This window comes from Staurois parvus, unplaced genomic scaffold (assembly GCF_062004578.1).
Source record: "Staurois parvus isolate SC_StPar_1 unplaced genomic scaffold, SC_StPar_1.0 ptg000750l, whole genome shotgun sequence".
NCBI classification, from domain to species: Eukaryota; Metazoa; Chordata; class Amphibia; order Anura; family Ranidae; genus Staurois; species Staurois parvus.
This window is the reverse complement of record NW_028318546.1, coordinates 3,229,367-3,255,286: the sequence shown is the minus strand read 5'-3', so window position 1 is coordinate 3,255,286 and position 25,920 is coordinate 3,229,367. Positions and strand designations below refer to the sequence as shown.

The window sequence follows — 25,920 nt, the reverse complement described above, 5'->3', positions numbered from 1 at the left end:
TCTACTGGTGCATTCCCCTTCCCCCTAAAGCATGCGCACATCACCCCCATACTCAACAAACCCTCCTTGGACCCCACTGACCTGAATAACCTTAGGCCCATCTCCCTGCTGCCATTCACTTCCAAGCTCGAGCGCTTAATCTACAATCGCCTAAGCTCCCACCTCACTGACAACAACTTCCTCGATCCACTACAGTCTGGCTTCCGTCCCCTACACTCCACCGAAACCACCCTATTTAAAATCACTAATGACCTGCTAATCGCCAAAGCTAATGGCCACTACTCAGTCTTCTTACTCCTTGACCTCTCCATGGCCTTCGACACAGTTGACCACCCCCTCCTTCTTAATAAACTACACTGCCTCGGCATCAGAGACTCCGCTCTCTCCTGGCTCTCCTCCTACCTATCCCAATGCTCCTTCAGCGTTACCTATAACGCTACCACCTCCCCCTCTCTCCCCCTCTCTGTTGGGGTCCTCCAAGGGTCTGTCCTCGGGCCCCTTCTCTTCTCCATCTACACCTCCTCCCTTGGCAAATTGATACACTCCCATGACTTCAACTATCACCTCTACGCCGATGACAAGCAAATTTACCTCTCCACCCCTCAACTCACTCCTTCAGTCTCTGCCCATATAACCCACCTGCTGAACGACATATCAGACTAGATGTCGCTCCACTGCCTCAAACTGAACCTTTCAAAAACTGAGCTCCTAATTTTCCCCCAGCCCGCACCCCCCCCCTCTCCGTCACAACCAACAACGCCACCATCAGTCCCACCCCGCAAGCCAAAGTCCTAGGTGTCACTCTAGATTCAAACCTGTCCTTCCAACCCTATGTCCAATCGCTAGCAAGCTCATGCAGGCTCCACCTCCGTAACATCTCCAAAATACGTACGTTCCTAACCCCAGACACTACTAAACAACTCGTTCACTCCCTCATTATCTCACACCTGGACTACTGCAACTCCCTCCTCACCGGCCTACCTCATCACAGACTATCCTCGCTTCAGTCTATCCTGAACTCAGCGGCCAGACTCATCCACCTTACCAACCGCTCCTCTTCTGCCACCCTCCTCTGTCATTCCCTCCACTGGCTCCTGATTGCCCAACGCATCAAATTCAAACTACTATCACTGACATACAAAGCCATTCATAACGCTGCCCCAAACTACCTCACCGACCTGATACCCAAATACCACCCAACCCGTAATCTTCGCTCCTCACAAGACCTCCTACTTTCTAGCTCCCTGGTCTCCACCTCCCATGCCCGACTGCAGGACTTCTCCAGGACTTCCCCCATCCTCTGGAACTCACTACCCCAATCCATCAGACTGTCACCTACCCTCCTCACCTTTAGGCGCACCTGAAAACCCATCTCTTCAGGGAAGCCTACCCCACCCTCACCTAACTGCCGATCTCCTCCACTCCTCCTACCTCTCCATCCCCCACAGCCACTTCCTCCTGTGCCACTATCCCCTCCCTCCTAGATTGAAAGCTTGAAAGAGCAGGGCCCTCAAACTCCTTGTGTATTGTTTTGTTACTGTATTGTCTCATGTACTGTCCCCCACTATAATGTACAGCTCTGAGCAAACCTTTTGGCACTATATAAATACTGTATAATAAATAATACTTACTATGTAATTTTTCTGTTTTGGATTTTACCCTGTTAAAGTGTATTATATAATTAAAGTCCAAATGTCAATAACCAATTATGTGCCTATTTAAAACTGAAAACATATCACTAAAGACACCATTTTATTTGTGTTTATTTATTACAGATGCTTATATAGCACTGTCAATTTACACAGTGCATTACATATATATTGTATTTTCACATCAGTCCCTAACCCTCAAGGGGCTTACAATCTAAGGTCCCCAAGTTACATTCATACATACAAACACATACTAGATTTAGACAGGAGCCAATTCACCTACCAGCATGTCTTTTGGAGTATGGGAGGAAACTGGAGTACCCAGAGGAAACCCATGCAGAACATGCAAACTCCAGGCAGGTGGTGCCATGGTTGGGGTTTGAACCAACAACCCCAGTACTATCAGGTGTAAGTGATAACCATTTAGCCACTGTGCTGCACAGTGTTTCCTTCACATGAACCTGCATTTTATGAGTTATTCAGAAAATGTACACTGCATGGTGGAGCCTACAGTATTCAATGCAGTGTTCTCTGCATAATGCTACAGTGAACACATTACGATAGCAGGAGAGTCTGGTCACATGTCTCTGAAAGAGCATCAATCCTAGCATTGTACTTTATAAATGTGCAGTAAAGCCATAATGCTGCTCTATAAATAGATCTCTTAGAAAAAACCTACCAAGTGATCTACTTGAGGTGAGCAAATTGATCGTTATTAAGTATCCGTTGGTAGGCCAATTTACAAATAGTGGATTTCAATTTTTTTTCTATTTTTCAAAGTGTACCCTCTCTTTCTAACAATACCAGCCCAGAATAATAGATCTTTAGGTTAATTTCACTACAGTAAAAGACAGTGAGCATGCTAAACTATATATTGTCTGTAGGGTGGTAGTCCTCAAAATGAGTTGTAGAGGTAAAAGCTCCATGGTATCCACCAGCAAAAAAAAAAATAAGAGGAGAGAAGGGAAAGCCCCTTATGATGAAGAACTTTGACAGTGCTACCAGATATATGTAAGTTTCTGAAACATAGGATAAAAAACACTTACTGTACATTTAGTGAGGTTGTGAATAACCAGATGTAATGGCAAATGTAACCTTTTGGGTTCGCTTGTGAAGAATACCCCAGTCTCCATGCATGAAGTGGGAGGTCACACTCCATGACTTGGGAGGCCCAATTCTAGTTCCTCCTCATGGGGGACATCAGGTTAGTATGCAGAACTTGCTAGTGATAGGAAAAAAAAAAAGTCAAGGGCTTGGTTGTGTAGAGTGGTAATCAGAGATGTCAGAGGCACCATGGTTAGTGAGCAAACATTTATTGATTACACCAAATTATGTGTTTCGTGGTTGATAAACCACTTCATCAGCCAAACAACCAGAAAATAGTGAGCCTCTGTGTAACACTAATAAAACTGATGAAGTGGTAAATAAGACAAGAAACGTGACTTTTTGTGTAATGAATAAATGTTTACTCACTAACCATGACAGCTCCAACCGCTCTATGATTACCACTCCACCACTATAAGCACCTCTGCCATATAAGCCTTTGTTGTTTTTTTTCTATCACTAACACGACTCGATGCTATAGCCAATATGTCCTTCAGCACTGGACTTGTATTTCAAGATGAAGAGTCAAAAACAGTGTTCTCTCAAATCTCTTCTGCCTTCCATGATGATTTGCAAGAGTGTGGGGGGACCAATTCACCCCACCTTTGTCTTGAAACAGAGATGCACTGCTAACAGCCATTTCAAGGGACCACATCCTTGCCAGAAATATTCTTACAGGGATTCCAGCCAGTATGCTTGGTGTGCCAAACTAATATCCCCGGCAAAGGAAAAGAAATTTATTACCTGAACTGTTGCAAATTGGATCTATGATTATTTGTTCATCTCTACTAGCAGTAAGTGTTTTTTGGATGCACTCTTTGGAATATAAATTGTTTTCCGCACACAACAGCTAAAAATAGTTTCAGCAGTACATCACTACAAGTTTGTGGGTAACTAAACACTGCAAAATTCTCTCATGGGGATTTATTAAAACTGGAGCAGGCAGAATCCAGAGACGCTTCCATATATATACACACACATACACACTCACTGGCCACTTTATTAGGTACACCTTGCTAGTACCAGGTTGGACCCCCTTTTGCCTTCAGAACTGCTTTAATTCTTCATGGCATAGATTCAACAAGATGTTGGAAACATTCCTCAGAGTTTTTGGCCGATATTGACATGATAGCATCACACAGTTGCTGCAGATTTGTCGGCTGCACATCCACGATGTGAATCTCCTGTTCCACCACATCCCAAGGGCGCTTTATTGGATTGACACTGTGGAGGCCATTGGTGTACAGCGAATGCATTGTCCTGTTCAAGAAGCCAGTTTTAGATGACTTGAACTTTGTGACAAGGTGCATGATCATGCTGGAAGTAGCCATCAGAAGATGAGTACACTGTACTCACAAAGGATGGACATGGTCAGCAACAATACTCAGGTAGGCAGTGGCGTTTAAACAATGCTCATTTGGTACTAAGGGGCCCAAAGTGTGCCAAGAAAATATCCCCACACCATTACACCACCACCAGCCTGAACCGTTGGTACAAGGCAGGATGGATCCATGCTTATATGTTGTTTTCGCCAAATTCTAACCCTACCATTTGAATGCTGCAGCTGAAATTGAGACTCATCAGACCACGCAACATTTTTCCAAACTTCTATTGTACAATTTTGGTGAGCCTGTGCAAATTGTAGCCTCAGTTTCCTGTTCTTAGCTGACAGGAGTGGCACCCGGTGTGGTCTTCTGCTGCTGTAGCCCATCTGCTTCAAGGTTTGATGTGTTGCGAGGTCAGAGATGGTATTCTGCATACCTTGGTTGTAATAAGTGATTATTTGAGTTACTGTTGACTTTCCATCATCTCGAACCAGTCTGTCCATTTTCCTCTGACATCAACAAGGCATTTTCCTGCACATAACTGCCACTCACTGGATATTTTCTCTTTTTCCAGACAATTCTCAGTAAACCCTAAAGGTGGTTGTGTGTGAAAATCCTAGTAGATCAGCAGTTTTTGAAATACTCAGACCAGCCCATCTGGCACCAACAACCATGTCATGTTCAAAGTCACTTAAATCCCCTTTCTGATGCTTAGTTTGAACTGCAGCAACCCGTCTTCACCACATGTAGATGCCTAAATACATTGAGTTGCTGCCATGTCATTGGCTGATTAGCAATTTGTGTTACCAAGCAATTGAACAGGTGTACCTAATACAGTGGCTGGTGCGTGTAAATATAAAACATATATAGGTCTGTCAAATTTCAGTACTTTTGCTTCTTATCATTTTAAAGGAACAGTCCCCTCCAAATAGATAGTTCAGTTTGGGTAGATGTTGGCGTCTTAAATGACCTTGTATATAATATATAACTTAGGTTCTCAGTTTCAATCCTTCTGCCACTGCTCATAACTAAGGATTTACTTTCTTACTTATTTTACAAAGATACATTATAAAGAATACAGCATTATAGTGAGACCCTTCTGCACTACAGTGGTAGCACTCTGTGGCAAAGGAGGGGGCGTATGCAGTCAGATGATCATGCAGTCAGGTCACTGGTCCAGGCATTAGCTCACCCGTGGATGCTCCTCTTTTTAGAAATTGTACTGATTATCCACCTATAACACATTCAGAAAAGGGATATATCTCCAACTTGTTCCTTTCCTATATCATTTTTTTTTCTTTCTATGTCACTGGGAATCAGTTACATGAGAAGACGTGGTTCCAACAAATTCCTAAACAGAATGAAATAAATTTTTCCAGTATCAATTTGCCTATGTTCATGTGAACTAGTGCTTTGACCAGGTAGGGAAAAGGCACAGGTTCTTTCAACTGCAACCACCACCTCCATGCATTCATACTTTTATACTTTCCCACAACTTCTTTTTGTCAAAAGTGGTATAGGAGAAATATGTGGCTCTTATCTCATTACTTTTTTGCCATGATTTCATTCTTCCCTTCTTTTCTACCCCCCTCCGTCTCGCTTCTCCTTTTCTTTTATTGTATTAGACTGAGAATACTTGGGTTGTGTAAAGTGAGACACATGTTTTCTGAATTTTGAGGCTTAATAATTGCTCTAAGGCAAGGAAAAGCTGATAACAACAGCTGTATATTACATATCCACATGTAAATGTTGTTGATGTCAAATATTGTGAACTGAATGATTATGACATGAACCATATGGACATATTCAGTCTGTTTATTACTTGTATATCACTGTTACTTAGAACAAAAAAGATTATGGAAAATAAGAAATACATGACTAAAGACTCTTTCTCCCTCACTTGACAGAGGTGTCACAACAATCCCACTGGGGATAATCACATTTATAGTTATTGGCAAAACTGATTATATGGAGGGTTTGTTAGCTGATAGGATATACTTGAATGTATGAAATTTGCAAGAGCTGAAAACTTTCCAATATAAATATGCCTTGTAACCACGGCACATACCATATGTAAGGGGAATCTAAATGCTTAATGTGTTTTTGACTTAATTATACATCTAAAGCGAATACTGTAGCTTGGATTTTTGTTTTTACATTTATTCAAATTTTGTAAACATAGTTATAGAGGCATCAGGACAACCACAATGGCAATGAACAACAACTGCTGGGGACCAACAGAAAATGGTCAATCCAGCAAATCGGACATGGTGTATAGGTTGCCACAGCAGGCCTTATGCTTGTAGGGTATGAGGGACGGGGATGACTCAACCTTTACGGGTAAGCCATACGGGGGGGGGGGGGCGACTGGGACATAGATCTTGATGAAAAGCTTGGGACAAGAAGAACAGCTTAACACACAGAAGATATAGGGGAGGGAGTGCTGAAGTTTTCTTTGTTATTTTTGATTGTTCTGATGTCATTAATAAAACCACAACTTTAGTAGGAATAGGCGCACTCATTTCCAGTATACTGGTATGCATGCTCTGGCTACAGTAATTAAAATGTATCAGAAGTGATTTCTTATATTGTGTTCTGGATAATGGAGTAAGGTGGAGGAGTAATGTGGCCAGGTCATCTCTTAGGTTGATGTTTGTGAGTTTGAGAATAGATATTTGGACTCAGTTCCAAAAGTCTTAAATCTGGGGAGGCAGCTCCAGAAAACAAGCAGCATCACTTCTTTCTTGTTGGTCACATCTTACACAGAGGGATGGAACACTAGGGGAACATTTTATTAAGCCTGGAGGGAATGTGGTATCCTCCAGAGATTATTTTGTATCCTCTTCCTTGGATAGAACTAGAACTCAATGCTTGATGAAGATGATGTGCTCTCTTTGAACTGGCAAAGAAGGGATCTCAAGATACTTTTTTCTTTTCAGGAGGTATGATGCAATGTGAGATTAGATGGAATAACCTATAGCTTGCATTTTGTGTTGCTAGAAGCTGGCCTGCTGACCTTCAGCCTAGAAAAAAATATGTTTCATCTGGAAAACAAACTCCTAATTCCTGACTTACAGTATCTATTTTGTTTCACACCTTGAACACATTTTGCAAAGCCCATTAGCGATGAGTGAGTGAATTGACAAAAATTTTTATTTCCTTTTTAAATTTGAAAAAATGGGGGATGATTTTTGAAGACCGCTTTTTGTGGAGCTACCAGACATGCTAGTGTCAGATAAATGGAAATCCATGACGGAGTGTTCTTTTGTCTGCTTTGTTTTAGACAATATGTGAGAAAAAGTTAAAAATGGAACCTTCAAAATTTAGATTTTAGTGTAGTTTAGTGTTTTTAGATGTTGGTTATCACACAGCAGTGATAGAATTATCTGGGGCTTTTTGGGTTTATTTGTTTTTGTGGTCTATCCACTGTATTTTTCGCGCCTCATAAATGGTGTTAAAAAATTAAAATATTCCCAAAAATTTTAAAAATAAATATTTTCTGGAGTATCTTCCTTTTATTTGTGGTTATTCTGTATATTGACCCTATTTACGTTTCTTAGCCAACAGCAAAAAAAGGATCAACATTTTTGTAACTTTTGTACTTTTAATACTGGGATATGTTATTGTCTCTTTACATTTTTGAAGTTGCTATTTAGATACTGTTTTTTTTCCCATTGTATATAATACCTAAAAAAACAACAAAATACACCTAGAATTCCCAAGATTTCTTTACATTTTTAAGAAATCTTTATTGTGACCTTATTAACCTTTCAGAATGTATTTACTTATTTACAATACAAATCCATGATAATGAGCTGTCAAAATAGTTTACTGTGTCTCTAAGTGAACATAACCTTGACTAGATTCATGCTGGTGTGCTAGTGTACATTCAAACCCATTCATAACAAAGAGTGAATGGGCTGTATTGTACACAATCTCATTAACTGGAATCTGAAGTTCATTAAATTTCTGTGCATAGCTTAATATACATAAAATTGCTACAGTCATTCACACAGAGACAGAAAAGTTACACTTGTGCTATAGATGCCCAGTTTTCATTGCAGGCCATTTTCCTGATGGTCAATTCCGTCACTACAGTAAGAACATTCTAGCTAGTTGTGTAAGTAACTTGCTATGGGCCATAATGCAGAATGCAAAATACAAATGTTAATGCCTGATCTGTATGACAGCCAATGTTTGTGTGTTGTACCCATTTCAGGCTTGTCATGGTTCTCTGGAGGGGTGAATTAACTAGAGTAAATGGTAATAGACTTGCAGTTTTAAGATCCCTTTTCTAAAGGCTCAATCACAGAACATACATTAACCAATTCAATACCGTGCAATTTTACACCTTCCTGCCCAGGCCATTTTTCAGGTTTCAGCGCTCTCACACTTTGAATGACAATTGCGCAGTCATACAACATTGTACCCAAACTAAAATTTTATCATTTTCTTCACACAACTAGAGCTTTCTTTTGGTGGTATTTAATCATAGCTGGGGTTTTCATTTTTTGCTAAATTAACAAAAAAGACCGAAAATTTTGGAAAAAAACCCCACTTTTTTCTTTGTTTCTGTTATAAAAGTTTGAAAATAAATAATTGTTCTTCATAAATTTAGGCCGAGATGTATTCTACTACATGTCTTTGGTAAAAATAACCCAAATTAGGATGTATTTTTTAGTTTATAGGAAAGTTATAGAGTTCACAAACTATGGTATACAGTTGCAAGAAAAAGTATGTGAACCCCTTGGGATTACGTGGAGGTTTGCATGAATTGAGCATAAAATGTGCTCTGAACGTCATCTAAGTCACAACAATAGAAGAACACTGTCTGCTGAACATAATACTACACAAATATTAGATGTTGCCATGGTTTAATTGCACATAACATGTAAACATTCACAGTGCAGGGAGGAAAAAGTATGTGAACCTTTGGACTTAATAACTGGTTGACCCTCCTTTGGCAGCAATAACCTCAACCAAACGTTTCCTGTAGTTGCAGATCAGACCTGCACAACGATCTGGAGTCATTTTGGACCACTCCTCTTCACAAAACTGTTTCAGTGTAGCAATATTCTTGGGATGTCTGGTGTGAATCGCTCTCTTAAGGTCATGCCACAGCATTTCAATCAGGTTGAGGTCAGGACTCTGACTGGGCCACTCCAGAAGGCGTATTCTGTGCTGTTGCAGCCATTGGTTTGTTGAATTACTTGTATGCTTTGGGTCATTGTCCTGTTGCCTCACCCATCCTCTGCAGAGCTTCAGTTGGCGGACAGATGGTCGTACGTTTTCCTGCAAAATGTCTTGATAAACTCTGGAATTCATTTTCCCATCAATGACAACAATCCATCCAGGCCCTGAGGCAGCAAAGCAGCCCCAAACCATGATGCTCCCTCCGCCATGTTTCACAGTGGGGATGAGGTTTTGATGTTGGTGTGCTGTGCCTTTTTTTCTCCACACATAGTGTTGTGTGTTCTTCCCAAACAACTCAATCTTGGTTTCATCTGTCCACAGTATATTTTGCCAGTAGTGCTGTGGAACATCCAGGTGCTCTTTTGCAAACTTCAAACGTACTGCAATATTCTTTTTGGACAGCAATGGGTTCCTCCGTGGTGTCCTCCCATGTACTCCATTCTTGTTTAATGTTTTCCTTATTGTAGATGTGTCAACAAAAATGTTAGCATGTGTCAGAGATTTCTGTAGGTCTTTAGCTGACACTCTGGGATTCTTCTTTACCTCATGCAGCATTCTGCGCTGTGCTCTTGCAGTCATTTTTACAGGACGACCACGCCTAGGAAGAGTAGCAACAGTGCTAAACTTTCTCCATTTGTAGACAGTCTGTCTTACCGTGGACACATGAACATCAAGGCTTTTGGAGATACTTTTGTAACCCTTTCCAGCTACATGCAAGTCAGCAATTCTTGATCGTAGGTCTTCTGATAGCTCTTTTCTGCGAGGCATGGTTCACATCAGACAGTGCTTCTTGAAACCAGTAAACCCAAAACAGGTGTGTGTTTTTTAAGGGCAGGACAGCTGTCAGCAACACATCCAATATCATCACACTGATTGGAGTCAAGGTTGGCTCACTCCTGGCTCCAATTATCTCTGGGAGAAGTCATTAAGCTAGGGCTTCACATACTTTTTCCTCCCTGCACTGTGAATGTTTACATGTTATGTGCAATTAAACCATGGCAACATCTAATATTTGTGTAGTATTATGTTCAGCAGACTGTGTTCTTCTATTGTTGTGACTTAGATGCCGTTCAGAGCACATTTTATGCCCAATTCATGCAAAACTCCACGTAATCCCAAGGGGTTCACATACTTTTTCTTGCAACTGTAGATGTGAATATTGATCAGTCCTGAAGTACTGACAGCCAATTTCTTGAGGTCCAAGAATGTCAGAATAGTACAGATATCCCCCAAATGACCACTTTTTACAGAGTAGACAGTCCGACGTACTTCATAAGAGGCATGGCGAGTTTTTTGAAGTTGTATTTTTTTTGTCATAATTTTTCGGAAAATGAAAAACTAAAAAAAATTATTTTGACTATTTTTTTTTTTTTACATACTGTCACAAGTGCAGTAGAGCGTCTTCATATAACTGGCATGGCGGTGAGCAGGGACACTGACTGGTGACAGTGTGAAAAAAAAAATATATATTTTTTTTTTATTTTAAATTTTTTATAAGATTTTTCTCTTTTAAGATTTTTTTTTCATATTTCACTATGTCCAAAGTAGTACAATGTTACCATAGAAACATTGTACTACTTTGGGGAAGTGATCAGTATTTTTTTTTTTTTTTACACAATTTGCTTATAGCAAAGAATTACTTTGCTATAAGCAAGCATTTACCTGAATGACATTGATTCATTCAGGGTTTTTTTTTTTTTTTGGGCTTAGCTGTGATTTGGCCACAGCTAATCACATGACATGTGCATGTGATTAGCTGTGACCATTCACAGCTAGACGCTAGTATACAATGGATGGCATGAATGAAGCCATCCACTGTATACAACTGTCATGTGACCTGCTGTGATTGGTCACAGCAGGTCACATGGTACCGGCAAAGGGGGCCGGTATGCAGATCTGTCATCGGCCATGTCCGAGGTACATGGCCGGTGACAGATCGCGCCGCTGTGCGGCTCTGCAAGCGCGCGAACTGCGCATGTGTGGGAGGACGCCATATTGCGGCCTCCCGGAAAGCTAATACATTTTTGCGGACGCCATTTGGCCATAGGCCGGTCGTCAAAAGGTTAAACTGTGTGCATATGAACAAACTCACTAACAAGTTGTAACACCACAACACTGTACAACTGACAGACCATGTGATCTACAGCTATCTAGATCTGTAAGCGGCATGTCAATATAACAATTGGCCTACAAAAATCATTGTTTTGCACTTGTAGTCTTGAATTGACCCTCACCAGCAGTTTTTTTTCTGACTATGCATCATTTATGTCTTGCAGGCAGGGGTGGACTGACAACTCAAGGGGCCCCCCGGGCAATAGGGGATCATGGGGTCCCTGTGTCCTCTCACACTCAAACCACACCCAAAAAACCTATAAACGATGCCGGGGGCATCTCATGGGGCCCCCTACTGATCCCGGGCGGTGCCTGAGTACCCGAATGGTCAATCCACCCCTGCTTGTAGGTTTTCAGACTAGACAAAGCAATGTGAAATGAAATTTGGGATCCCCTTTTCCCTTTGAAGAGTGAGGTGATCAAAACTGCAGACAACAACATTGTGATGGCTCCAGTGAAGACTGGATGTAAACACTGGGTACATTTGTGCATATTATTGAACAACAGTTATGATACATTTCTGTTAAACATATACAGCATCCATATATGAACAGTTGGCTTTAAATGTATTTTGCAGCTATTTCTGTTCTCTGCATAACATTTATTGGAGCTATTAGTTAAATCACAATTTCAATTAGCTAATCTTAAAACATTACAAGTGTGTACACTATACTTCTAAATTGTAAAGAGAAAGCTCATCAGCACATAAAACTGTTCAAAATACTGGCCTTTCTTGCCAGCAAACACATTGGGAAATGCTGTATGAAAATTTACATTGTCAAGAGGCCAAAAAACAACTGGATTGTGATCACACAGAGACTTGTATTCTCTGTGTTCTATCCACAACTGAACTGCCTTGCACCATCTGTTTAAATCTGACCACACATGTAATCTAATTGTACAATCTGGTTTAGATCTACAAACAACTAAAGCTGGCCATACATGTATTGAAATTTGGAATTTCTATCTGTGTTTAGCCCTCTCTGTTAAACAAAAGCTGGTGGTTAGACCAGCTTCTATCAAACTTCTTATAATAAAGCTTGCCTGTAGGTAAAATTAACCAGTGCCCAACCACACTATAGCCAAAAGACGCCATGGACGTCCTTCCAGAACCACATCCCCCACGCACCCCCCTGTCCTTCAGACACAGCTGATCTCATGACTAAGAAACAGGCCAATCACAGCTGCTTTTACCATGTGGCCAGCTGTGTCCAATCACAGCTGATCACCGGGTAAATAGGAAATGCCAGTTATCAGCAGCCCTCTCCTCATGCTGAGATGCGTGAGGAGAGGAGAGCCAGTAAGCAGCATTTCGCAGGTGGACATCTACACTGATCGTCAGGGCACTGATCATCCATGTCCTGGTGATCAGTGTAGCCCCATCAGTGCAGCCAATAGTGCCCATATGTGTTGGTAATCACTGCCCATCTCTGCTGGCAATCAGTGCCCATCAGTTGAATCAGTGACCATCAGTGTCCATCTGTGTTGCAATCAGTGTCCATCAGTTGAATCAGTGCCGCCCATCAGTGCTGCCTATCACTGCCACGTGCCACCTAACAGTGCCCAGTGCCGCCTAACAGTGTCCATCAGTGCCGCCCAACTGTGCCACCTACCAGTGATCATCAGTGCCGCCTAACATTGCCCATTAGGGCTGCCTATCCGTGCAGCCTCATCAGTGCCTATCAGTGCAGCCTATCAGTGCCCATCAGTGAAGGAGAAAAGTTACTTATTTACAAAACTTTATAACAAACTTTTTTTCAAAAGGTTTGGTCATTTTTAGTTTATTTAGCAAAAAAAATAAAAACCCCAGTGGTGATCAAATACCACCAAAAGAAAGCTCTGTCTCAAAAAAATTATGAAAATTTAGTTTGGGTACAGCGTTGCATGACCACAAAATTGTCATTCAAGGTATGAGAGCACTGAAAGCTGAAAATTGGTCTGGGCAGGAAGGGATCTGGGCAGTGTATGTTTAGGAGATATTAACCACTTGCAACATACACTGTTTAGGAGATATTCGCCTATTTTGCAGGAGTTGATGACTCCCATGTACATGCGTAGGAACCATTGAATTAAATGTGATTTCCATTATCATGCGATTATGTGCGACTCGTGTTAACACAATCCCAACGCACACGTTCCTGAAATTTTTTTTAATTAGCTGTATGAGTAAGTTGGTGCTGAAGTGACCAACGGCTGGAACCAAAAGACTCAGATGAGAAGAACATCACCAGCACACTGAGGATTTGAAGTTATGGGTCCAAAGCTTTAATAAGCAATCACAGTTACAGCAAGTGCGACATTTCGGAGTCTTGCAGAACCCCTTTATCAGGCATGTGACAAAGTGTGGCAGAACAAACAAAATGTTTGTTCTGCCACACATTGTCACATGCCTGATGAAGGGGTCCTACGAGACTCCGATATGTCGCACTTGCTGTAACTATGTGATTGCTTATTAAAGCTTTTGACCCATAACTGGAGATCCCTGGTGTGCTGGTGATGTTCTTCCCATATGTAAAATTCATGTCGCACCGGAAATTGCACTAGTGTAAACCAGGCCTAAATGTTCTCAAATACATTGTACAATATATCAACACCATCTCTCTGACTACTGCACAAATTTTCAAAAGTAATCATACTACAGTATGTATTATTCAGCTCATGTGTTGTATTAGAAATATGGACCACCAAGGCCCCATTCACATTGTGACAGCATAGGGCAGCCCATGGTCTTGAATTAGCGGCTCTAAGAGTGACAAACTTGCCAAAAGAAGCCCCCTTGCCTTTTAAGGGGGTGAAATATGCACTTTTTTTTACATGTTTGTTGTTTTATTGAATGATTAAACACATTTCCTAGCCATGTTTGGGGTGCCATAAACAATTAATGGCACTTTAAGCGCAATGGGTGTTTTTCACACATTTCTGAGTGCGTTCCTGGAGCGTGCAGATGTGAATGTTAAAGCGTATCTAAATCCAAATACATAATGTAATATATTGCAACTTACCAGTTCTTCGATATGGTGGCTGCATTTGTTTTCTTTTTACATTTTTTTTGCTTTACTTTCATCTGGTGACCGGGCCAGTAAAACACTTCCTGTCCTTGTATTGCAATGCGTACTCACCCTTTTGTATCAGGGCGACAGGACAGGACTACTAAGAACTCATTGTGTGGTGTACTGTAATCTTCACAACAAAATACACTACCTGATAACAGTCAGCACAGACAGAGAGAACATCAGCTGGCAACATTTTTAGCAAGATCAGGTGTTTTTGGCAAGTTGATTGTTGCGGGTTTTACATACCTTTTAACTTCTTGGCGCCGATGCCTCCCGGCCCTATAAGGGGCTTCTGATGGCAGGTTTAGCGTAATGTGATTGGCTGTTACAGCAGTCACATGAACAGAAAGCTCCCAATAACAAGTAGCAATCTGAAGCTTTCTGTGAGGTGCCGGTAACTGTGCCGGAAGCATGCAGGGTGTGCGCTCTAAACACATTTGTTTACATCAGATAAACATACGGCCTCTCAGGGTCAAGGCCCAACCGCTTAGAGGCCGCATATGTGCGTACCAGCGGCGCTGAGCAGTTAAAGTGATATTCATGCAATGGAAAGGTAAATAGGAAGTTTGTTCACTTTATGGTAAATGCTGTTATGTAATTTCTTAAACTATATTTGTGGAAACTGACCACATGAACCACACCTTCCTTATTAAGATGAAATTGATGACTACACTGTGCCCACAGCTATTTATTATCACACAGGAAATGTACAGATTGTTATACTCTACCTCCTGTGGTGCTAAGGTGTATAGTCACTCACCAGTCACTTTATTAGGTACACCTGTTCCTTTATTAGGTACACCTGTTGCTTGGTAACACAAATTGCTAATCAGCCAATCACATGGCAGCAACTCAATGCATTTAAGCATCTAGACGTGGTAAAGACAACTTGCTGAAGTTCAAACCAAGCATCAGAATGGGGAAGAAAGAAGATTTAAGTGACTTGTGAACGTGGCATGGTTGTTGATGCCAAACGGGCTGGTCTGAGTATTTAAAAAACTGCTGATCTACTGGGATTTTCACGCACAACCATCTCTAGGGTTTAAAGAGAATGGTCCAAAAAACAGAAAATATCCAGTGAGCGGCAGCTCTGTGGATGAAAATGCCTTGTTGATGTCAGAGAAGAATGGGCAGGCTGGTTCCAGATGATAGAAAGGCAACAGTAACCCATGTTAATATGGACCAAAATCTCTGAGGAATGTTTCCAACACCTTGTTTAAATCTATTCCATGAAGAATGAAGGCAGTGCTGAAGGCAAAAGAGGGGTCCAACCTGTTACTAACAAGATGTAACTAATATAGTGGTCGGTGAGTGTACACTGACACAACTACGAGACGTGTCCTTCGACAGAACAAAAACGTTCTCACCTATTTTCACAATGTAGAAGATTCAATAAACAGTGTTGATATTGGTATTGTTTAATCTTAGCTGCTTGCACGTGTTTACTGAATCTACTCAAATGACTACAAAGCCCATATGAACCTATATGACCTTACAAGAGACTGAATTGTTGCAATATGCATTGACATGTTCCCTAATATTAATATCTACAACATACACGTACAGTATATGTCAGCAGGAGATAAATGTAATGATCCTCTCAGCTATTTTCAAATTGTCACAAACAAAATTTGCCTACGCTGACTTTTGCCTGCATATGGGTTATTAAAAGCAGCAAATTCTGCTAAATCAGAATTGTCCACAACACTGACCTTGTTCTTCCAAAGGCTCTGCCATCTTCACTGCTGCAGGGCTGCTGGTTTGTTATGGCACACTATGTCTGGCCTGTTCACTGTTCACTGAGGCTCATTCTATGTCACTGATGAGCAGCATGCAAAGAATGAGTGTCGTATAACTGTAAAAACACAACACCCTCTTTTACACTAATGATCCTCTTGGTCCAAACAAAGGCTGCAGTAGCTCTTTCTATATTTACAAATGTATTATCCAAGGACATCTATTAACCACTTGCCCTCCAGAAAATGTAACCCCCTTCCTGACCAGGCCATTTTTTGCATTACAGTGCTACATTACTTTGACAACTGCGCGGTCATGCAACGCTGCACCCAAATGAAATTTAGGTCCTTTGTTTCTCACAAATGGAGCTCTATTTCAGTGGTATTTGATTGCCTGTGCATTTTTTAAAACCAACAATTCTGAGAAAAAAAAAACTATTTTTGACTTTTTGCTATTCAACATGTAGAAAAAAAAAAAATCAAATTTTACCATAAATTTAGGTTAAAAAAAAATCCCAATTTGTGTAAATTATAGGTTTACGTGAAAGTTATAGCGTTTACAAATGGTGATATAGATACTGGAATTGTTTTTTTTTTAACCTAGTAATGGCGGCAGTAGTGACACCAATACCGTGGTCAGTGCTAATAAAAAGTACTGACACTGTACTTAATATGGCACTGACACTGTACTAATATGGCACTGGGCAAGAAGGGGTTAACATCTGGTGCGATAAAAGGGTTAACTGTGTGCTGTTTCAGTATGCTGTATATGTGTTTTCCACTGTAAGCACACTGCTTTGTATGCCTCTGCTATGCAGAGCCATACAAAGCATTGTGTGGGAGCTGACTGGGGAAAAAAACTGTTGTTTACAAACAATTCTCTGCCCCGTTGATAATACTCGATAATGCTGGCGAGTAATCACCAGCCGGGACCCGATTATGACAGCCGAGACCACAAATGGCGCGCCCCCTACCCGCAACTGCAAAATCATGTATATATACATGATTTTGTGCACCCCGCCTCCCTGTAGCAGTATTTCTGCTATAGGGCAGAAGGGAAGCAGTTAAAGCAAGAGAAAAATAGACTAAAGAATGGCTGAAAATTTTTTTAATTCTATGCAGTCTTATTGTAAATTTGTTCTATTTCAAGAGGAAATTCACACCTACCCATCCCCTCTTATTAGCAGAAGATTGGTCATGTTTGGGTGAAGAAAACTGGAAAAGGACTTATACTTTTTTGTTTTTCTTTATGGACCTAGACAAACTTGGAGGTGGTTGCATATATTTCATGCCCATTTACATCTGCCTACCAACAGACTCAGATAAGTGTGTTGATTAGATCCACGTGTGCGTTTCTCAAAGGATCTTAAATCTAGATTTGTTAATTAAATCCAGATTTTTCACATTTGTTTTCAGTTATAGCATATGTATCTTTTATTATATTTTTAGTTTTGGTAAGTTACTATATAAGCTATGTTTTAATTTTATGTAGCTTGGTCTGTAGCTGATAACTGCTGAAGAACTTCTTCCTTTGTTGCTGCTGCATTTTTCTTCTTCAGTGTGGACAGAGTTCAACTAAATATTCAATAATGCAGAAGTGCAGCAACCATCGTTAAGGAAATCACTCTACAATGCTCATCTATGAAGTGTTTCCACTGCAGGGGGCAGCCATCTTGACTGGAAGCTGCTGAGAGGAAAGGAGGGGGACTGGCAGAAAGGCTAGTAGGGAGTAGGAAAAAGAGTGAGTTAATGACTGAACAGAAGCCTGCCATAGCTGACCACAATCAGGTGGGACCTGACAGAAGTAAGAGAGACTGCTCATTGTGCAGGACCTTGCCTCAGAAACTAGAGTCCTTCTCCCTGAGAGGGTGTGTGATCAGACTTTATTAGAGAGAGCACTCCCACCACTTTTAAGGAAGGAAAAGAGGGACTGTCTCAGCAGCACTGAGAGGGAAATCACAGCAACTCTTTCCCTGTCTTGAACGGAATCAGAACACATGTCCAGAGACCCAGAAGAAGGTTCCCTGGGTCTGATAGGAGACTAACACTGTACAAGTTCATTTGTTGTCTCCAGGGAACTATTGTGCTTTCTTCAAGGACCCAACTTTGCCATACAACCTTTTTTTTCATCAATCTATGGCCAGATAAAACTGGGACTGCTATAACAAGTCAGGGTTGTGTTTATATACTGTTGCTAGGTAAAAACAATTCAGTTCTTTTAATTACTTATAGTCAGAATCCTGCAGGTGTTTAACTATCATAATATCTCTAAGAGGAACATTATTGTCTCAATGATTGTTTAAATAGACATGCTAATCCTCTTTTTTTGGCTATGCTTGGCCTAATAAATTATTTGAAATATCTCAGGGTGTGCCGGGTAAGCAATGTGTTCACCTCACTTGTGCAGAGAGATAACAAAACAATTCCTCTTGGGATAGCATTATATATATTTTTGCTGAAAATATTTATATGTAAAATGCATTTTATTGACTGAATAGTGTGTTCAACAGAAATGGATATGTTGTATGGAACATTGTTGTAGGGAGTTGGTTAAGTGTAGAAAGGGTTAAGTGTGGGAGTGTGCCTTAGTATAAAGGGTACATTTGTTTTTTAAATATGTACAAGATGATCTGTAGGCTTTTAACTTGTTCTTGGTACAGCCAGGCCAGCTCAAAGAACTAAGTGAAAAGAGCCACTAGGGGCCAACCTACTCCTAACCAGAATGGACTGTAAGGGAATAGCCTTTGCTCATCACAGCCAGTGTACCAGTTAAAATGGGCTTAAGTCTTCCCCTCTTATAAACACGGGTAGGAACATGAAACACCAGACTGCCCACTTGCAAACAATCCTATGTATGCCAAATGTTGTGAATAAAATATGGTTTTACTTAATGCCACTGCTTATTTTCTATTTCTAGCGAGCAAGGCAGTACATTACAACATAATTCTGTCACTGAAGGATGTCTTCTCTATCCTGAACCAGGGTTCATGCACAACACAAAGCAGGTTAGGCCTCAGGCTGACAGCATTACTTTTATCACACCGGCTAAGGCTTCCAGCTGCTAAGGAATGTTTTCAGACAGGCAGCATGGCCATAATCCTTGAGGGGAGGAGGAGAAGCACTGATACTGATCCTACATCCATCAAGCTTCCCAGCATCAATAGAAATAGCTGTAACATTCACGCTCACAAACTTTCAAATCCTACACTGATCACCCAATGCCTAGCAATGCTTCAAGTAGCCATACCTACTGCTCGTAATACAGACAGACAATCTACCAGCTACATTTGGGGCTTTTCTGCATTACTAGTAGATGAAGCAGGTTGCAGAAAATCAAATTATCAGAAGAAATTTCATCGGGCACTTGATAAGCTCTGAGTACATGCATATTAACCTCCCTGGCGGTATGATTATTTCAGATTTTTGGTGCTGAAAGCGGTACCATTTTTTTGCATGGAAATATGTATTTTTTTTATTGTAGGCTGTAATTTTTAGGAAAAACTCACTGAAATCTGTCCGAACAAGAGTCTAGTAAACATCCCGGGTATGATAAAATTTGAAACACAAAATCATAAATTATAATTTAATAAATAATCATAAAAATAATATAAAAATAATAAAAAATTTAATTCAATAATATAATCAAACCAAAAACACTGAAATGTGAAATAGAGCGCCAAGTTCGCACATTGCTGAGCTCAGTTGCAAAATCGTTTTCAGTGTCTGATAACGAATTTCCCCCACGAATCATTATCACTCAATTCTGCAAGTGGTTCTGATTTACTATCGCTGTTCTCTAGCTGATCTAAACCGCTTTTGACCTAAAGGGACACTTTTTGGACGCCATGGACATTTCTCAGTTTCCAGGCAGAAAGAACAGACAAAATGCAGGCAGGGCGCAGGACAAAGCACTAGGGACAATATGTATGTGAAATTGGTTGAGACAGCAATGTTTTACTAGGTAAAATGTAAAAAAAAAAAAAAGACATTTTTTAAAATTTTTAAATTTCCCGCCGCCGGCGGCTGCGGCGCCCGTACGTCCCGACGTCACAGGGACAGGACACAGAAGCCGGATGCCGGCATCGGCTGGAGGAGATGGCCGGGGACGCTGCAGGGGACACATCGTGGGAGCGCAGGGTAAGGTAAGTGAAGAACACTTGCCGGAGCAGTGCCTCAGGGTAAGCCCGAGTGTAGCTCGGGGTTACCGCTTTTGGTACTGAAATGTTACCCCGAGCTACACTCGGGAATACCGCCAGGGAGGTTAAAGTGTATATATATATATTACATACAGTATACAGAGAAGAAGCAAGTTTCCACAATATACTGTATTGTATTCATTGGAATATAGAGTATGTTTTAGAAGTACCGGAAGAACAATTATACATAAATTTCAACTGTCAATCATTTGAAGGGACTATTCATTTGACACATACAGTGTCCCTTTTCCCACTAAATTGTCACTCTTTTAGCTTTAGTATAGAGATCTGTATAAATACAGTAAATATATTATTTAATTTCTTACATTGCATTAAACCTTTCATCCACCCTTCAGGTTATTGCATTGGTTATTCCTAAACACTAACTTAAATGAAAAGTAGAAGTAAAAAGAGTGGCTTTAAGAATTATTGTTGTGCTTATAGTGCTTGTCAAAGCAAAATAAAACAAGACATGTAATGCTTATCTGTTCTGCGCAATGGTATTGCACATAGTGGTCCCTTACCTCCTCTTCTGGATCCCCCATGGCAATCTCTGCTTTTTCTATCCTGTGGGTGCCTCCTCAGTAAGTCATGCAGGCACAGTATCGAGCTGTGTGCAGCAGTCAGGAGTGTAGGAGTCAGGAATATGTAATGTACAGAGAGCAGTGGTTAGGAGTATTTAATGCACAGATTTCACGGCGTTAGGAGTATGTAACACAAAACCCAGCATACAGAATGCAGTTGTTTGGAGTATGTCAATCACAACACAGTGCATAGAGTACAGTAGTCAGAGATATGTAACATACAGCACAGTTTACACTGTGAACTATGCATTGTATTAAAGGTCGCCAACCACTGAACTTTGTATATTGCGTATTCTTGACTGCTGCACACTGTATGGTTGTTGAATAGTACTGACTGTGGTGCTCCCAGCACAGAGTGAAGTGGTCAGGACAACGTAAAGCATGCAGGCACATTTAACATGCAGTGCTGCTTTCATGGTACAGAGTTCAGGTAATTTCTTAGCAGTAAATTAACCACCCCATAAGCTATACTTTTGCTCTCTCTCCTCTCAAAGCAAACTCCCCCTTACCACAGCCACAAACTCCCCTAACGAAAATCCTCCCCACCAAGCAAAGATTCCCTAAACAGAAATTTCCTTGTACACCGCCCCCCCCCCGCTTCCTCCAAGCAACTCCCACAGAAAAGAATCTCCCCCTTTCGCCCCAAGCAAAAGGTACCCCCCATCGCCTCACGCTCCACTCCACTTCCTCCAAGCTAAAATCCTCTCCCCCAGAAGAAAATCTCACCCCACCAGCAAATCTTCATTATCAACAAGCTCCAAGGAGCACGGCCCTCCTATCCCTCTTGTATTGAACTGCATTGTTGCTGTATTGTCTCCCTTTATATTGTAAAGCACTGAGAAAACTGTTGGCGCTATATAAATCCTGTATAATAAGAATAACAACAACAATCAACAAAAATTGCCCCTAGCACAAGTCTTTCTTCCCCTATCCCCCTTCCTCCCCACCAGTAGAAAAAAACTCCCCCTAGCAATCCCATGTTCATCAGAGTAAATGTAGTATATTTTGCTGCATATGGAGGTTAGACTGAATTACTTGGCTACAAGCGATTGTTAGAAATAACAGCAAAATATAAATCAATGTGGATATTAAATGTATATTTTTACCATTGTGCTTATGTCTCTCATGCAAGCAATGTATATGTCATCTAGCTAATTATTCATCCAGAACTACTGAATTCTTGCTGATAAGGCAAAACGTTAAGAGCCATATATAAAACCTGCATACAGCTGTTTCAAGCCTATTATTTCTCATCTGTGAAATACATGGTGGCCCATAGTAACATTCAATAAAACCAGCTGTTTAAACCAGTTGTTTCTGCATACAGTAGCAGGCAATAATTGTACAAAAAGAAACCAAAGTTGGTAAGAAAGACCTTCTGTGGGCTATTCATCCACAAAACATTATTGTAAATAAAATGACGCTCTAATTCAGGGTTTCTCAGCTGAGTTTCCATGGAATCCTCAGGTTCTTCAAGAGATCACCAGGGGTTCAACTGACAAAGTCAAGGCCGAGACAGAGGCTTGGCTAGCGGAGACAGAAGTTCTTCCTCCTCCTCCTTAGGTAACAACTACTTAATAGTAATCTTATTGTTAGATGAACCCAACCCCTTTTCCCTGACAGGCAATCCTGTATCCTCCTCGATTCCCTGAAATCGGCTCTGGTCCAAGGCCCTGGAGTCCAATCTAGCCTACCATCCAAAAAACCGGGCTACACACATTCAACCCTAGCCAAAGTTCACTGCAATGACGGCACACTGCTCACACTGACAATTACCAATGCGAGGGGGCATTATATTTACTGACAGCATTATGCTTCCACATATGCCAAGGCAAAAGTATTTTTGCCAATAAATGCAAATGCCAATGTGTTGCTTCCAAAGAACTGAATATTATGCAGCAAAAAAACTGGTTTTATATTAGAAAGGTGATGTTTTTAATTTTTATTCTGCTTTCTTTTTACATATCTACATGTTAACATGCCACGAGATGAAAATTATTTCAGATGTTCTGACACCAGAATTTTTTTTAAGAGGATCCCTTGTGAAAAAGTCGGAAGTGACGAAACGCGTCAGGGTCGTGACGTCAGGCGCTGAGCCGGAAGGAGCAGCGCAGCCATTTTTGAGTTAGTCACAACAGTGAACGGACTATAGCGAGGATGGATGGTATATTCTAAAATGTAAGTTTGTGAATAAATTGGGAATTACATTTTACTCCACTGAGTCTGCTCCTATTTGTCCTGTGAGGAACGGGGACCCCGGTATCTATGGCTGGATGAGAAAGGGATCCCATTGTATATTCCCGAGAGGAAGACGTACCTCCTAGGAAGGTTATATCTTTTGGCATAAAGGAATCCAAAATGCTTTAATTTACAGCAAGAGGGTAATTGCATACTATCCCATAAGCAGAGTGTGGCACTATATTTTGGCACAATTGTCACGGATCATTGTTTCACGGATCACGCTGTGTGGTTTTTGTGATATTTCACGGTTGCAGTGGTTGTTTCACTGGACCACTAGTGATATGGTGTATTCACCTTCACTTCACATGTATGATCTATATCACTAGTGTGATTGCATGTTATCACTTACAGTAATTTTGTAACAAAGATAATGCACTATATTTATTTTATTTTTTGAGGTGCCTTTGGATTGAACAGGAAGATTTGGACATTTACACATTTGGAGTATTGTTTTGTGTTTCTATTTTCGTTTATTTTATTTTAATTTCGTTTGGATTTTTGATTTTGGACTATGTTATGGACATTTTATGAGCAGTATGAGACTGCAGGAGAGGGTATATATAGATTATTGAAAAGGTTTATATTATTTTGCACTTTCAGGGGTGGAAGTTTGACTTTTCTGTGGGAAGTTATAGAGTTTTGATTTATTATTAATCTATGTGTTCTGCACTTCATCCACAAAATCCTTCTCTACTATTAACATATAAAAAGATATTGCCCTGTATACTTGAAGGTTTTCATTCATCAAGGTTATAGTATAGCTAGTAACCACTGTGGAGTTGATTTACTAAAACTGGAGAGTGCAAAATCTGGTGCAGCTGTGCATGGTAGTTAATCAGCTTCTAACATCAGCTTGTTTAATTAAGCTTTGGCAAAAAAACGGGAAGCGGATTGGTTCCTATGCAGAGCAGCACCAGATTTTGCACTCTCCAGTTTTAGTAAATCAACCCCTGTGTGTTTCAAGCCAGATATTGACTGTCCAAGTGACTGGAAGTGTGAAAAGTGAACCAAAACACATTAAAAACACCAGAACTCAAGGGTTTTTTTTTTTTTTTTAATAACAGTGCCGGTCCTACCACTGACACTACTTTGCCAGTTACCTAGAAACCCAGGAATGCCAATCCTTGCCACAAAGTATAAACACTGCCAAGAACAGGCTGCAGAAACCTTTGCAGGATTGAACTGTGAGTAATTATGTAAAACGTGTTAACAAGTTTGTCTTTTCAAGCCCCATTTTATCAAAGATGATTCCATTAAGTAGAAGATTCCAGGTGTCCCAGTAGATTTCTTAGAAGCCCTGATATCGAAGTTTCTTTTTTAATATTGGAGTACACAACATTCAAATGAAGTCAGCTATCAGGGGAAATAATGCTGGGAATTCATTCAAACATTTCCTGGATGTCTTTTTGCAAGAAGGCTTGTATCAGCATCTAAGGTGAGCTTAGACAATCTTCGACTGTTGCCAGAAGGCCAAGCTGAGCTTCCAAGTACTGTACCGTGCAAAAATGTCAAAGAAAATGTTAAAAGTACTGTAGTATCCAATACATTACACTTTTCTTATTTGTATATAGATTATACTTCTACCAACAGGATAATCTTAATATTGTATTTTTTTTAATGCCTCCCAGCTTTCTGAGATGAAAAAGAGGCACATCCTTTAGCACAAAGTGTGAAGGCAAAGGATGCACCTCCTGGCAATGTATTTTTAAGATCCATGGTATGCTGGCGATAAACACTTTGACTTCTGATATAATGGGAACCCTGATGTAAGTTAGACTCTAAAAAGGGGAAATTTTTTTCATCCAGCAAAAGTTTGTAAAATATACTGAAAGGTTTGGAGATCTCTGAGCTAGGATATTGCAAACAAATTTAAATTTTCCCACAATGCAAGAAAAAGCAAGTCTAATATCCAAACACTGGCAACATGTTATTCTTAGTGTAACAGGTACACCTATCATTGTAAAAGGGATTTTAATTTTGTGATGTTCTGCAGTTCATGGCCTTTTTCCTAATACACTCACATTAATCATCTAATGTTTTAGGGAAAAGAAAGTTAATGTGTTTGATTTTATTTATGGAGAAAAGCGATATTTCAGTGGATTATTTACAACACAAGGGGATAAGGGGGTGTACAAATCATCACTATTACTTTTGTGTACCGGAGCCACAGCTCTCATACACAGAGCAAGTTCACCTCAATACACTCCAGTGTCATAACAAGGACAAAAAGCTTTGCTTCTAGCTGTAAATTGCAAATAGTTAATTGAAAAACACAGACTGAATTTAGTCCAGAATCTTTAAGAAAGATGCTGCCAAGATAAGATGGATCACTATATTTCTTTCTTTCAGTGGCACTAATGAGCAATTAAAGATATCCCACCTACCCCATCGGGAACAGAATCTGCTGCATCCTGTAAGATGCTTCATTAAAAATAAATCATATCCTCTATATCCAAGCAGTACATTTAGTGACTGGGCATTCCGAAGACAACCCCAAATCTTCCAGGGATTATGAGCGTGCATATTTTACATTACATTAGCTGTTCTGCTTGCCTATACGGCAATAAAATGTTCCAGTTGTAAAAATGATTAAACAGTTTTGATCAGAATTAGGTTTAGTTTGGGTTAGGACTATTGACGTGATCAGGCCATATTGGAATGGATTACCATCTCAGGTGACTGTAAAACAAACACACACACACACACACTTTGATATCCAAAGCAAAA

At 40.4% G+C, this 25,920-nt stretch overlaps 1 protein-coding gene across 2 annotated transcripts in view; it reads right to left on the bottom strand.

Annotated features, from left to right (window-relative positions):
* Positions 1 to 25,920, bottom strand: part of LOC149445028 (fibroblast growth factor 12) — a 705,992-nt gene that overhangs the window by 515,314 nt on the left and 164,758 nt on the right. Inside the window, exon 1 of one of the 2 annotated variants that reach the window (XM_089654317.1) lies at positions 16,149 to 16,191. The exons of the other annotated variant lie outside the window; for it this stretch is intronic. Coding sequence (XP_089510443.1) covers positions 16,149 to 16,173 — 25 coding nt within the window. The 5' untranslated portion in view covers positions 16,174 to 16,191. Of the gene's footprint in view, positions 1 to 16,148; positions 16,192 to 25,920 lie in introns of those variants that run through there. 2 annotated transcript variants of the gene reach the window in all.